The 14640-nt window shown below is 49.3% G+C and overlaps 1 protein-coding gene across 4 annotated transcripts; it reads left to right on the forward strand.

The window, feature by feature from the left end:
* The first annotated feature begins 5312 nt into the window (after positions 1 to 5312).
* On the forward strand, positions 5313 to 14020 carry C1QTNF6 (C1q and TNF related 6). Of its 4 annotated transcripts, none has more exons than XM_015862510.2 (4): positions 5313 to 6087; positions 8939 to 9114; positions 9813 to 10050; positions 10874 to 14020. In XM_015862510.2, the coding sequence occupies exons 3-4, from the start codon at positions 9819 to 9821 to the stop codon at positions 11419 to 11421; spliced, it is 780 nt and encodes a 259-aa protein (XP_015717996.1). In that variant the 5' UTR covers positions 5313 to 6087; positions 8939 to 9114; positions 9813 to 9818; the 3' UTR covers positions 11422 to 14020. The 4 variants fall into 4 exon arrangements, with proteins under 4 accessions (XP_015717996.1, XP_032300815.1, XP_015718002.1 ...); XM_032444924.1 differs by lacking the exon at positions 5313 to 6087 and adding an exon at positions 8660 to 8789; XM_015862516.2 differs by lacking the exon at positions 5313 to 6087 and having other exon boundaries at positions 8798 to 9114; positions 9932 to 10050.
* The last annotated feature ends 620 nt before the right edge of the window (positions 14021 to 14640 follow it).

Below are 14640 nucleotides of genomic sequence, written 5' to 3' on the forward strand. Positions count from 1 at the left end.
CTGAGCAGAACAATTCTGTGTGTTTAGGAGAAGGGAGATGCTATAGATTTGTCTCTCCTGGGAATACACAGTCTCTCTGATCTCTGTATAAAGGAATGTTGGGCTTGTGCAGGAGATCAAAGTATGTATCAGCAGAGAATGGGAGCAGGAAACAGGGGGCCAGAGAGATCTCTAATGTGCGTTGGAGGAGTCTGGGAAATACTAGCAGCTGACTGTTCTTATGGGAAATTGTGGAGTATTTGGCTCTGGATGGAGAGGAAATGATGTGCCTGCAAATATATGAAAGTGGCTGTATGTAAAAATTTGATCAATGGACTGTACATGTGTGAAAATGGCTGAACAGGATCAAGGATTGAGGAGTCAGTGTTGGAGGGGAATGCACAGGGGTTTGGCACTGATGCTGTCCTGTGTGTGAACGTGGGGTGCGTACAGATATGTACGGATAAAGGTTTATGTGTGCATAAGTGTATAAAAATGCAGGTGAGGAAGAATGTTTATACAACTGTGGGATGTTTAAATGTCAGTGTGCAAGTATATATAGCAATGAGTGTGCATGTGACAAGTTGTGTCAGAGTGAGAGAGGGTGTGTGTTGCTGTGAGTGTTGGATGAGTGTGCATCAGTTGCTGGAAGGAAGCTGTAAGTGGGCCTGTGGAAGATCAGCAATGCACAAGGGTGGGCAGGATGAAGGTCTCTCCCACCACTTTGGCTTCATTCCTACAGGCAATGTCTGTCCTCACACCTTGAGCTTCTCCATAAATGCCGTTGCTAAGCTACAGCCACCAAGAAGATTCTCATACCAGAGCCCTTGGCAGTATGTGGGCACTTTCATCCACAGACAATTTAGAGATAATGTTCCCTTAGCTCAGGAGTTGTTGGAGGATGGACTCCAGGTAGGGGTACTGACAAGAGCTGGTTGAGTGATAGAGTGTCTCACAGGACATTTGAAAGAAGGCATGTGATGTGAAGGGATGGACAGGGCAGGACAGGAGGCTCAGCCTCAGGAGCCAAAGCTGAACTCCCAGCTTGTCCCAAACTTTGGCTTAGCTCCTCTTACAAAGCACACTCCCCTGAGCATGAGCAGTCATATACTGAGGAGTGTAGGCTCAACTCATGCAGACAAGAACAAGATTGGTAACCAGTTTCTATCTTCTGCTACTTTTTCACATCTCCCCCTTCTTCCATCCATGCACCATCTCCCCATGCTGTAGGTTGTAGTGAGAAAAGCAGCCAAACTATTCATGGCTGTGGGATTCACAATCTGTTGCACTAAAAAGGCTCCTTTTCGCTTTTTGCTATTTTTTTTTTTTTTTTTTTGGCTTGGAAAGCTCCCACAGCACCCAATGGAGTGCAGTAAAGAAATGCCAGCAGAATGAAGATGAGCTGCTGAAGCCCCTGCTTGTCTAAGGGGTTAAAAAGAGTAGAAAGGCAAAAAGACATGTCTACCAAGTGGCCAGACATGTGTACAACAGAGCTCCTTAAATAGCAGCCTGTCATGTGCCTCTTGCAGCAATGAATAGAGCAAAGTGAGTGTGGAGCACAGCAATCCCTGTAAGACAAAGGAAAAATGATATCAACAAGGGAGTATGGTGATGGCTGATAGCCAGGTACTGGAAAATATGTGGGACAGAGAATGGGGACCTTGCAGCAATCATAGAATCATTAAGGTTGGAGAAGACCTCTAAGATCACCTGGTCCAGCTGCCAGCCCATCCCCACCATCCCCACTGACCATGTTCTCAGCGTCACATCCACCTCCAGGGACTGTGACTCTACCATCTCCCTGGGCAGCCTGTGCCACTGCAGCACAGCTCTTCCTGAGAAGTTTTCCTAATATCAACCTGAAAGCATCAGAGAGGACTGAGGGGAGGTACACTAAGGGTATCCTTCTCTGGAGTGGCTTCCACTGCTTTCCCTACTAAACTGAGCTAAGGCTTTATTTCACACGCCTTTGTAATTCCATCTGCTTCAAGTCACCATTCGAGAAACTCCACCAACTGGTTGACTTCTTAAAATACCTACATCCCTGAAGAGCCCAAGCATTTTAATGCCAGCACTGAGTGGGTATGCCAAGGAGACATCATTTTGGTACACCGAATGTGAGCCCAGTAGGAATGCAGCTCTGCAAGGGATTCACCTGCAGAAAGCAACATTGGGGTGTTTCATTTAAATGGGAATTTAAAGAAAAAGGGTCACAAGTATCATAAGGGCAGGAAAGCACTGGAACAGGTTGTCCAGAGAGGTGGTGGATGCCCTGTCCATGGAGATAACCAGGGTCAGGCTGGAGAGGCTCTGAGCACCCTGATCTACCTGCAGGTGTCCCCATTCTTTGCAGGGAAGTTGGACTAAATGGCCTTTAACGGTCCCTTCCAACTCCAATGATTCTATGATTTTATGGTTGTATTTTTCTGTCTTTTGTTTTCTTCTCCCCACTGTAGTTCAGTGACAAACTGGGGGGGAGAGGGGGGGGGGCTGGGGGGGGAAATTGAGATAAACTGAGAATAAGGCTGGAGGAAGAGAATAGAAGTGTATTTTTTGCCTACAATTCATGAGGATAAAACAAACGTTAAAAATTCTGCAAAGTGTTCTCATCGATTAAAGGCTGTTGGGAATGACGAAGTTTACCTCTCTGCCTCCCACTTCCAGCCTCTCAGCTCAGCTCCTTCTCCCTCCTGGTGAATTCTCAGCTTTCTCTGTGACAACAGCACTAATCCAGATACCCTTCTGATCCTCCTAAGGACAGCAAGGTTGTTTCTGGGCACCCCAGGGTTCACAGGGACCGTGCACAGTGAAATGATGGGCAAGTTCAGGAGGATTTGTTCAGATGTGGAAATGGATTTTTCTATTCTGGGTGCAGAGGCATGGAGATAAGGGCTCCATCAAGCCCTGTGTCGCACAAAGGGTTTTATTCTCATCACGTAGAGATTGGAGCTGCAGGACTAGAAAGGGCTGCAGTGATTTCAGCAGTGTTGTGCAATGCTTCTTCCCAGTAAATGTTTGATCGTGGAGAAGGGTGTGAGAGCTGCAGGGAGCCCACCCTGCCGAGAGCTCGTGTGCACACGTCAGAGAGCAGATACTGAGAGGCATATTGCGTGCATGCAAATAAGTATTTACGTGGCTGCACGTGTGGGTATGTGTGAATATGTGCATATATATTCACGTCTGTGGGTGCTTTTAATCCATGCGTTATCTGTGAGTGTGTGACATAAAACGTGGATGAATGAGTGCCCAAGCACAATTTTGCCACCCTAACTGTGGCACAGGGCAGCTTTGTATCCATTCACAGGAAAGGCAGAGAATGGTGCTAAAAGAATAAGTCCTGCAGCATGGCAAGGGAGTGAGTTTCAGGGCTGTTACCAGTGTAGCCCGCACTTTGATGTAATTGGAAGCTGTTGTTAGGGAGCCAGTGTATTTGTAATCAGCAGGGTAACATAGTGGCTCAGCTCAGGCAAACACTGTACCATCCGCTTTCTCCTTCAGCTGCTACATGGGACCCTGGAACAGGGGGTTGTGGGGAGGGGTCAGGAGGCAGTTAACCAGTTGTTAAAGGGGCAATGAGGGAGCCAGGGAGATCAAGAAATGGAAATACCCCTGAAAAGAAGATGCTTCTGCATCTCCCGAGGATACAGCAGAGAACCTAAATGCTTTATCTGCTCGAACGAGTGGAAAATATGCAAATATTTGCTCATGAAAACTTGGTGTGCTTTGCCTTCCCAAGCATAAAATATGCAAGCGTCACGCAGCGTGCAGCCGGCTCGCTCGGATCTCGCACTTAGTGCGTCATGCGCAAACACACACACTGGGATGTCAGTGCAGCCAGCTGCAGCATGTCCCTCTCTACATGACAAATGGGGACATGCAGGGAGGAAATATATATGCCTTGACTCATATGTTGTGTGTGTGCACAACACGGAGATTTCATCTGTGCCCTCTCGTGTCTCTTTCAGCTGGCAGAGGAGAGCCCAGCACTCAGCCCTGCTGCCGCTCACTGGGATGCCATCCCCAGCCACCTTTGCCTTTTGGGGACACACAGCCTTGGCACCCCATGCTGAGACACCCAGAGATCTGTTACGGTAAAAGCACGGTGCTTTGCTGCACTGCTACATTACAAAACCTGAGCCTTTGCCCTCTGCCTGGAGGCTGGAGTAATCACAGAATCACAGAATGGTAGGGCTGGAAGGGACCTCTGGAGAGGCCCAGGGAGGTGGTGGAGTTGCTGTCCCTGGAGGTGTTCAAGAAACATGTAGATGTGGCACTGAGGGACATGGTCAGTGGGCATGGTGGGGATAAGCTGACAGTTGGACTAGGTGATCTTAGAGGTCTTTTCCAGCCTTAATGACTCTGTGATTCTATGATCTAGTCCAACCCCACTGCTAAAGCAGGTTCCCTATAGCAAGTTACACAGGAAAGTGTCCACGCAGGTCCTGAACATCTCCAGAGAAGTAGACTCCCACCCATTAGATATTTATAAGCATTGATATGACTCCCCCTCAGCCTTGTCTTCCCCAGGCTGATCAGTCCCATGGCTCTCAGTCTTTCCTCCAGTCCCCTCATCATCTTGGTGGGCTTCCACTGGATTCTTTCTAGAATTCCCTGTCTTTCTTGACCTGGGGAGCCCAGAACTGGACACAGCACTCCAAATGTGGCCTCAGCAAGACAGAGAAGCAGGGGAGAATCCCCTCCATCTATGCTCTTTCTAAATGTACCCCACAATACAATTGGCTTTCTTGGCCATAAGGGAACACTGTTGACTCATGGTCTTGTGATGGACCAAATGCCCAAAGAACACAGCAGGACTTTGTTGACCAGGTTTAGGACCAGTTCAGGACATGGCTACGAAGCAATAGTGGGAACACTTGATTTCAGACCCCTGGCATCAGGCTGGTTCCATACTCATCTTACGCAGGAGGGGTCCTAATGAGGAGTCACAGAAGAAAACAAGTTGCAAGTGCAGGTTAACAACTCTCCTAGCTGCTCCTCAGCCACGTGGCGTTTAAGCAATGCACAGGGAAAAAATAAAAGGGGGGGGTGGGTGGAAGGAATTGAAAGTGCAGCAGCTTTGGCAGGCCTTGATGTGTGTGTGAGGAAGCCCAGGCCGCCACGCTGATGGAGCAGCTCCAGCAAGAATTGCTGCTGGCAGAAGTGCCCTCACATGCTGTGGCCGCCTGCGTAAGGCCAAGGAACGTGTCATTGCTCACTGAGCCAGGCCCTGCTTGAGCAGCAGCTATGAGTGAAATGCAGCCACGCGGATGGCTTCTAGCAAGCCTGCACATCTTCAGCTGTCCCTGCCAAAGGGTTTCACACAGTGGTGGTGCTCCTGGTGAGCAGAGATTGGCTGATGCACAAGCCTGCAGGCTGGGCAAGGTTTGTTTTCCCATCCCACTCTGCAGTTTGGCCTGCAATGATCAGTGATTCAGGGAACACGAGGGGATTGCTGATGTTATGGGGTGACTTGGGAGAACCCCAAAGCACTGCAGCATGGAAACCTGCTGTTGCCTCTCAATACAAGTTTCCTCCTCCTCATCTGCAGGCACTAAACATCCCACCTCTGTCTGTGCCTCACTTTCCACTTTTGGCAAATGAGAGGGATAATGAGGGAAGTGTCAGTGCAGCTTTTTTTCTGGGTTCAAAATGGGGGCCATCAACAGGGCTGAGCAGTGGTGGAGAGGAGCTGAGTGCAGAGCCATGCTGCTCACTGGTCCCGTGCTCTTGGAGCATGTGTTCTCTTTTCCTAATGGCAGCAGAGGCAGTAGCCAGGAGCAGGAACTTTGCTTCCAGAAAGGATCAGCTGTTGAGCTGAGCAAAGCATGAGGCGCGTAGAAAGGAGGAGGGAGGGAGTGTGAGCCAAGCCTGACACAGGGCAGTGTGGGGGGGAGGCACTCACCAAGGCCTCCAAGGCAGGATGGAAAGGACAATAATTACATAAGAGCACTTGGCGAGCATCTGGCTGGAGTCAGCTGGGCCCCGCCAGCTCTCCCTCCCTCCTTCCATCCTTCCCTCTCTCGCTCCCTTCCTCCCTGCACTACTAACCAGGAGCAGCTGAGGATACACCAAACCCAACGCGGGACTTCTCTGTGGAAGGGCACGGAGGTAAGAGCTCTTCTGCTTCCACTTCTGGCTTGTGCTGCGTTGGGAGAGCAGGGGAAGAGAGGTGGGGAAGGGAAAAACTGCCCTTCTCCAGGGGATGCATCCAGGAAGGAGAATGGAAGGAGCTGCTACTCTGTGTCTTGGTGCTGACAATGCCTTGGCTCCAGAGGGGTTGGCAGATGGAAGAGATGCACAGTGGTGACTGTGGTTACATGCATGGGCAGTAGGGCAGGGGGTCCATGTGTGCAGGAGGAGCTGAGCTGTGCACAGGGGGTGGGAAGGGGAGTAAACAGCAAGGAGCTTCCTTCCCTCTGTGCTTGCGACAGATAGGGTTAATAGGATGTGGGGAGTGGCTGAGGGAGAACCGGGCTACCCCGATTCTGTCCTTTGTGGAGAGGGTTGCAGGAGAAGGGAGGAAATGCAGGAAGAGGAAGCAGCTGCTTTTGAGCAAGGATTGCTGTTGTCCAATCTGGCCAGAGCTTCTCTGGGCTGTTTCCAAGGCAGTGTGTGAGGAGAGAGCTGGAGGGCAGCAGAGCACACACACAGGGTTCTGCCTATTAGGTTACACTCAGCAGTGTGGCTGGCACGTGGACCGAGGAGAGTGTTCTCAGATACGCATAGAGTGGAGCACTCGGCCACACAAGCCAAAACCTCTTGGAAAAGTGTCTGCACCAGCAAAGCACTGCTGGTGCAACCCATTGATTTCAGAGGGAAGGGCAATGTTACCCTCACAAGGGTGTCTCTATTGGCATTAACTGCTGCCCAGTAGGGTGATGCTACCAGAGCAAGTCTTAGAATTGTTTGAGTTCGAAGGGATCCTTAAAGGCCATCTGGTCCAACCCCCCTGCAATGAGCAGGGACACCCACAGGTAGATAAGGGTGCTCCAGAGCCCGACCTTGTGTGTCTCCAGCGATGGGATGTCCATCACCTCTCTGGGCAACCTGTTCCAGTGCTTCACAACCCTTACTGTAAACAACTTCTTCCTTACACACAACCTAAATCTTCCCTCTTTTAGTATGAAACCATTTCCCCTTGTCTTTGTCTACTGGCTCCTTGAGAGTCTCAGTTCAGTTTGGGAAAGACATTAGGTAAAAAGTCCTGCTCACAGACAAGAATATGGCAGGGGCCTTTCCAACAGGGTGCTCAGGTTGAAACTAGATGATCTTTGAGGTCCCTTCCAACCCAAGCCATTCTATAATTCTGTGATTCTTGGTGAAGAACATTTGCTAGGTTGAGAGCAAATATAGTGTGCAGACAGAGATGTGGGAAGGAAATGGGGGCAAACACCTTCCTTCTGCCTGCTGTGTTGAAAAGGTAGAGATAAGGCAGAGGTGAGGCATGGAGCTGCAAGAAGGGGAAAAGTCATGCTTGGAAATGAGACATGCAGGGAAATCTCAGAGAGAGGGGAGGGACTCCATGATGGGAGCTCATAAACATGGCAGTGAGTTCCATGGGGCTCCTCTGACCACGGATGGATGCTTGTTTGATCTGTGCTCATTAAGCTGCAGGCTGACAGACAGCCTGAGAGTATCTCCAGCCTTCCCAGCCTCCTCCTTCCCATCCCCCAGTTCACAGCACATATTTTCCCAGACTTTTCCGCTTGCTCCTCCAGTGGTGCTGGGGTCTTGCCAAGCGCCAGCCACTCTCTGAGATGTGAGGGCCTCCCATTCCCAAACCGCATAACTGGGAGAAGTAAAACAAAACCAAAAACAAATCTCCAGGAACACATAGACACGCACAAAACCCTTTTCCCTGCAGAAATGTAGGAGTTTTCTCCAGATTCCCTTGGCAGTTGTGCAGCGCTGACTTGGCACTTTGGGCCCCTGCAGAAAGAATTATTGCCCATCTTCCCTCCTGCCACGTATACTCCTATAGGGTATAAAATCTTAAATCCAGCTTTGCCACAGCACAGGAACCCTAAAGCCTTCCTCCCTTCAAAACGCCCAGTGCAGCCACATAGCTCTCATCCGCAGGGCACAAAGAAACCACTTAGCAATAGGCTGGGGCAGAGACCACCACTGTGGTTTGCTGCAGAGCCTCAGCTTTGAAGAGCAGCAACAGGGCTGAGCTTGGGGCTGGCACACCCCTCCTGCCCGGGATGTGACCTTGCTGTGACACGTGCCCAAGTGTGAGGCTTGGGGCTCTGCCTGGGGAAGGATGACCAGAGAGGAAAAAAAGACAGTGCCTCTCCCAGTTGGCAAATGAGCCTGCTGGAAATAGCATGACTGGGATGAGAAACTGCGGTGAGGAACTATGCAGGAGGGAATGAAAGATGAAGTTTGGGAGAGAGCATGGGGCTGTCAGGTGAAGGGCTGATGAGGGCTAACACAGGGGATTGGCAGACAGGGAAGAATCCTGCACCATTGCACCCCAAGATGCTTGGAGTGGGACGCTCCCCTTCTGCCTTACCCACCCTTTGTAGAGAGTGCAATCTAGTCTGGAAGACAAAAGGCAGGGGAGGCACCTAGGAAAGAGTTAAGAGGCACTGCAACCCAAGCCGGTCTGCAAAGTGCCCAAAGCCAGGGAGGGGGAGGAGGGGGGAGGGAGCAGGTCCAATCCCAGGCCATGCACCCTGCCAGCACTCAGAAGCCACTGCCAAGCGCGGGCTCTTAAAGCCGTGGGTCCCGAGGCTGACTTTGCAGGCAGGGGGCAGCCAGCAAGAAGGGGGGCTGGAGAATACAGCCGGGAGCCCCTGGCACACAGGGTGAACTGCGCTGGGGTGTGGGCAGAAGCAGGGTGGGCAGCAGCTGATGGGGGTGTGTCTGAGCATGCCTGCAAGTCTGTCTCTCGCATACATACTTCTCTGAAGGCTGACTGCTCCACTCTGCTTGCTTCCTCTCTCCAACGCGGCAGCCTTTTGCAAGAGTCAGTCATCCTTTTGGACAAGGTGCTGGTGTTTGGCTCTCCTCCTGTGACAGAAGAGAAGCGAGAAGTTGAGACGCTACTGAGCACTGGGACAGGATTTGGAATAGCTCTGGAAAAGGCTTCCCAGAGAGGTGGTGGATGCCCTGTCCCTGTAGACATTCAAGGTCAGTCTGGAGGGGCTCTGGGCACCCTTATCTACCTGTGGGTATCCCTGTTCGTTGCAGGGGAGTTGGATCAGATGACATTTAAAGGTTCCTTCCAACTCAAATAATTCTATGATTCTGTGGTGGGGGGCCAAGGAACACAGAGGGATGGGATTTGGTGTTAGGGAAAGGAGAGGCTGGAGTTAAGTCTCTCTGCAGGGAGATGTGGGTCTGACTCCCGCTGGGATATTGAGTTAACTTTGTGAATAGCTGACAGTTAATAACTGGAGGTCTGGAGAAGTTTTTCACAGCTGTCTGCATAGATTCGGCATCCTACTGGAATGTGCTTTTGCTGAACGAGCTGTGTGGTTTTCTGCGCCTTCTTTCTCTGTCCCAGCCTGGCAGCTTTGAGTGGCTCCAGTGGTTTGCCTAGTGACAGGCTTTGAGGTTCAAGCCTTCCACTGGGGCTAGCAGCCAATCTCCATTGGTTTGAGCTGAAGGGTGTGGAGCATCCTCCTGGGGCCATGTGCTCACTACTCAGATTGCAGCCTTGAGTCTCCAGGGACACCAAAACATGCATCTCTCTCACAGGACAGGGCAATTCTGGCCTGCCACCAGCTCCAGCCACCAAGATTTATTGGTTTTTGGTGATCTCTGCTTAATCCCCCGTGTCCTTCCCTTCTTATGCTTTACTCTGGCACTTTCTCATATCTTCCCAGGTCACCATGGACATAATTTACCTATGCACACCCCTGGCCTTCCTTCTTCTTCCTTTTATTGTGCTTGGGGCACCCACTGATGAACTCCACCTCACAGAACCTGCCCCTGGTGCTTGCAGGCGCTGCTGTGACCCACCGGACTCTTCTGCAGATGCCCCACCACCACCTTCCAGCCACCACCACCTGCCCTACCTGATGCCAGAGATCCGTCCCTATATCAATATCACCATACTGAAGGGTGAGTGATTGTCTTGGCCCCAAAGTGCCAAAACCAGTTAACCCAGCACACACAGGGAAACAAAGCTTAAATATGAGAGGCTAGCAATTCTGCTGGAGTCTGCTCTGACCTTCTCTATACACAAAAAGTAAGTTCTGGCGGTCTTCTCTTTGTTTTAATGTCTGCCCAAACCTATGACAAGCAACACACTGACGCCAGGGTAAAGCTACAGTATTAATTAAAGAGGCTGCCTAAATTATGCTTGTATTGGCAAAGTACCAGCCCTTTAACCTACACTGCAACACTCATAAAGTTCAGCTTGGCTCTTTTCCCAGCCACCAGTTAGTCTTGGATGTTTTGCTTTCAACTCCACTCCTTACTCCTCTCTACTCATATTCTCCTAAATATATCAGCACTTCTCCACCTTTTACCAGCATGTAGCAAGAGCAGGATAACTGGGTCCTGGAAGAGGTTTGTAGGAGGGTAGAAACTGTGGTGGGGGTAAGGGAGTGTGGAGGATGAAGAAAAGGACAAGAGCAGTACTTTGCACTGTTGTTCTCCATCTTGCACTGGAGTCTCCCAGGAGTAGACCCCAGTACTTCTAGCAAAGCTGTACCAGGCAGTGAACAGAAGGTTAGAAAGAAAAAAGACCCTAGTCACATCCATAGCTCTGTTGGTTCCTTTCCCATAAAGTGCAATATTGTGACCATCAAAGAGTGTTCCTTCTTCTATCATTTCCCCATCCTTTACCAATCCCCCATCTCCCCATTGGGTTTTCTCACCACTTCTTGAATCTCTCCCTCTGATATCACACAGGGATTGTGTTCTCTGCTTCATCTTGTAGGAGAGAAAGGAGATCGAGGAGAGCCTGGGATGCCAGGGAAATGGGGCAAAGAAGGGCCACGTGGAGAGCGGGGTGCCCAGGGCCAGAAAGGCAGCAAAGGACAGATGGGCACAGCAGGAGATCCCTGCAAGCACCAGTATGCTGCATTCTCTGTTGGCCGCAGGAAAGCGCTGCACAGCAGCGAGGGCTTCCAGGTCTTGATTTTTGACACCGTCTTTGTCAACCTCTACAGTCACTTTGACATGTTCAATGGCAAGTTCTACTGCTCTGTGGCTGGCCTTTACTATTTCAGCCTCAACGTCCACACCTGGAACTTCAAGGAGACCTACATGCACATCATGCGCAACGAAGAAGAGGTAGTCATCTTGTATGCCCAACCCAGTGACCGCAGCATCATGCAGAGCCAGAGCCTCATGTTGGATCTTCAAGAAAATGATGAGGTCTGGGTGAGGCTCTACAAGCGGGAGCGGGAAAATGCCATTTACAGTGATGATGTTGATGTGTACATCACCTTCAGTGGGTATCTGGTCAAGCCTAGCGTTGAATAATTGCCTCTCCTCCCTTCCAAAGCCTCTCTGGCCTTCCTCTCTCTCTCTCTTTTTATTGCCCGCAACCACTGCAAATCTCTTGGAAATGGGCCTGTGAGGTCTCAGGCACTGAGTGTAAAACTTGCTGCTCTGGCTCCTGCCCCATGCTCTCTAGCAGTCAGGCCTGCAGCTGTGCGTTTACAACATGACACTATCATCTCTCACACCTCATCTCATGAACCAGCTTAAGTGATTGGCTTGTTCTAAATCCACGAGCAGGATGTGGCTGGCTTGTAGGGTACTAGAGTGGGAAGAAAACTAAGATGTTGCTCCTGGGGATGTGTCCTTCCTTGGGATTTCCTACACAAAGGACTCCCATAGTAAGGTCTGGAAAGTGCTTTTTGCCCAGGTGCGTGCTGGCTTCTTTCTGTCCCAACTGCACATGCCATATTTGCAGCCTGCAATGTGGCCCTAATGCCAGCACTCACACCTGTAGTCTGGAGAGTGGAGTGGGGTCTACTGGCCTTCTACAGAACAGAGGAAGAGGCGGGAGTGGTGGGAGATGATACTGTCTTTCCAAAGAAAGGTCTGTTGGCCTTCCCATTATGTCACTGACTTTCTGTAGACACCCTTCTGGGTCTCGGAGCCCTCAAGTTTTAGCCCAGGCTCCTGGGTCCTGTGGTCCTTCCCCAGGCTGGCTGTAAAATTGTGGCCTGGGGGGGGACAGTATTCCACTGTGCCAGCTCTAGCTCTTCTTGGAGGTAGTGGGCTGGACATTCAGCCAGATAATTCAGAGATATCAGCTGTTGAATGAGTAGATCCTACCATTCTGTTTCCATTAAGCCAGAAGCACAGGAGAGAGTACGCCACAAACCTCCCTCCCAAACCTGCTGGGATGCCACTTGGTCTTGATTCCCCAGCTGTGGGAAGCCAGCCCAGTCCAGAAAGGGCTTTCCCTTTCCCAAGTGCATTTTGGTGAACCTGATTCTGCTCACTTCTGTGAGAGGTGCACCCATTGGTACCAATGGCATGGCCCTGGCTCCTGCATGCCATTATGTCATTCCTCCTGAAGGTGGTTCTCTCACACTGATGTTGAGAGACTGCTGTTTCATGACATGAGCTGTTGGCTGCAAGGCCAATTGCAGTTAAACCACAGTTTCCAGACCTGGACAAGTTGGCATCTATTTGCCTACGTGATGGGAGAAAAAAAAATAGAGGCAAAACAGTAGTGTGAAAGGAAGTGAGACTTCAGCAACTCAACCCATATTAAAAGCTTCCCTGCCACATGTTGTGTGCCTTTTTCTGGCAATCTCCTTAGAGCAACTGAGAAAAACGTGTGGCTAAAGCAAATCCTTCCTCTCCTTGTCAGGACAGAGATGTTGCAGAGGGAAAGGATGCCAGTGGTAGGATATTCTAGTACCATTTATACTGGCCTCACACTGCCCTCACTCACATCCCTCTGGGGATGTGAGGCTGACTCAGCACTTTGGGAAAATCACTTCCATGTGTTGTGATGCTGCCACAAACAGCAGAACCAACAGTTGTCTCTTTTTTGAGTCTCAGGGCAGGACAAGCAGAAGAAACTGTATTTCTCTGCTGCCCATCATTGATAATGAAGTCTTCTGACTTATGCTTCCGCAGTCTCATGGTTAGCCACAGTCTCTGTCTATAGTACTGGGACTATCAGAGATCTCCCATTGGAGATACAAATCAAATTATTATATTAGGACTCAATCAGGTACACTCAGTCCAGGATGGCAAAGGTGCAGGATCACAAGTTAACTATTGTAAATGCTTGAGAGAATTGCAGGACATTTTCTCTCTTGCTCTGCTTACTTACCCTCCCTGCTCTGCAAAAGAAGCTACACAGACTGGAATGAATTTCAGGCACTTTCTGGCCCCTGATCTTCCCCACTGTTGTCACTGATACAATGTGTATAAAAACAAGGTTTCACTGACATAAAGCTGGGTCTTTCCCAGGGAACTACATGATAGCAAGATCATGGGAATTGAAGGAAGCTGAGCTTCTTCCTCTCTCTTAGCAGGACAACTATATGGAGCTGCTCAGAGACAGGATTACAGGCAGTAGAAAGGAAGAAGCATGCTGAAAGTGATGCTCAGGACTGAATCCCTTTCTGTCTTCCTAAGCCACAGGCTGCAAAGCCAGGTATTGTGTATTTACAGTGTATAGTGCTCCATGTTTGCCTGAAGAGAAGCGAACCTCTCTAACACTGAATATCTCCAGAAACAAACTTCTCTTTTCCTCCTTTTCTGTTTGCTTCTTGTTATTTTTTAATTCCAGTGGTAAATCTCACATGTTACTCATGAGCATCCAGATGGTGCTTGATGCATGTGGTAGAGGAAGGCAGGCAGGCCAAAGGGTATGTTTAACAGGCTTCTTGGTGCTAAACAAGATGGCAATCCCTTGGTGCTAAATAAGTTTTCAGATGTTTTGGGTGATTTCTGGAAGGTGTAGTAGGCTGAGTTGTAATGTACTGTGGAATTAATGGTGCTTTATGTTATAGAAAAAAACTCAGAGAACTTTTCGATGTGTATATATATATAAATTTATAAAATTCCAGTGATATTAAACTTTCTTTCCTTGGTTGTTTTGCACTTAGATATGTCTTTTCTTCACAGCCTATTCATTCTACTGCCAATTATGGCTAAACAGTGCCGTGAAAAAGATACCGATCTGAAAGAAACAGGTACAAAATCTAATTCAACTGTGAAACTTCCTTAGGAAATCCTTGGCAATCCCTTTCTGTTTCCTTAAAGACAGTTGCTTTACAGACACTTTCAGTTATGACAGCTGTCTTCTCTCTTCTGGGAAAGCTTTAAGCAAATTCAGGGCAGAATGCTTTGAAAATAACACAAAAAATGATTAGAAAAGAATTAGGATTAATCTTCAAGCACTTAACTAGTTCTACTGGGAAAGGCCGGACTTTTCCAAAGGGGATCAGCTTCTTTGTCTTGTTTCAGTTTTTGCACATCCTTCCATCAGGCACATAGTAAGCATGATAAGAGCATGTTTTCCCTGTGGTGTTTCTATTTTCTCTGCCAAGAGGTAAAAGTCAGGATGTATAGGCAAAGGAGACATTAAACTTTTGACTAGACATCTGTACATTTAGCAGTGGGAGAGGTGGTAGTTCCAGATGCATCCTGGACACCTATTTTAGAGGACCTGAGTGTAATAGCAAAGACTTCAGGTTCAGGTCAGAGGTGAAAAGACAAGTGACA

This window comes from Coturnix japonica, chromosome 1 (assembly GCF_001577835.2).
Source record: "Coturnix japonica isolate 7356 chromosome 1, Coturnix japonica 2.1, whole genome shotgun sequence".
Taxonomy (NCBI): domain Eukaryota; kingdom Metazoa; phylum Chordata; class Aves; order Galliformes; family Phasianidae; genus Coturnix; species Coturnix japonica.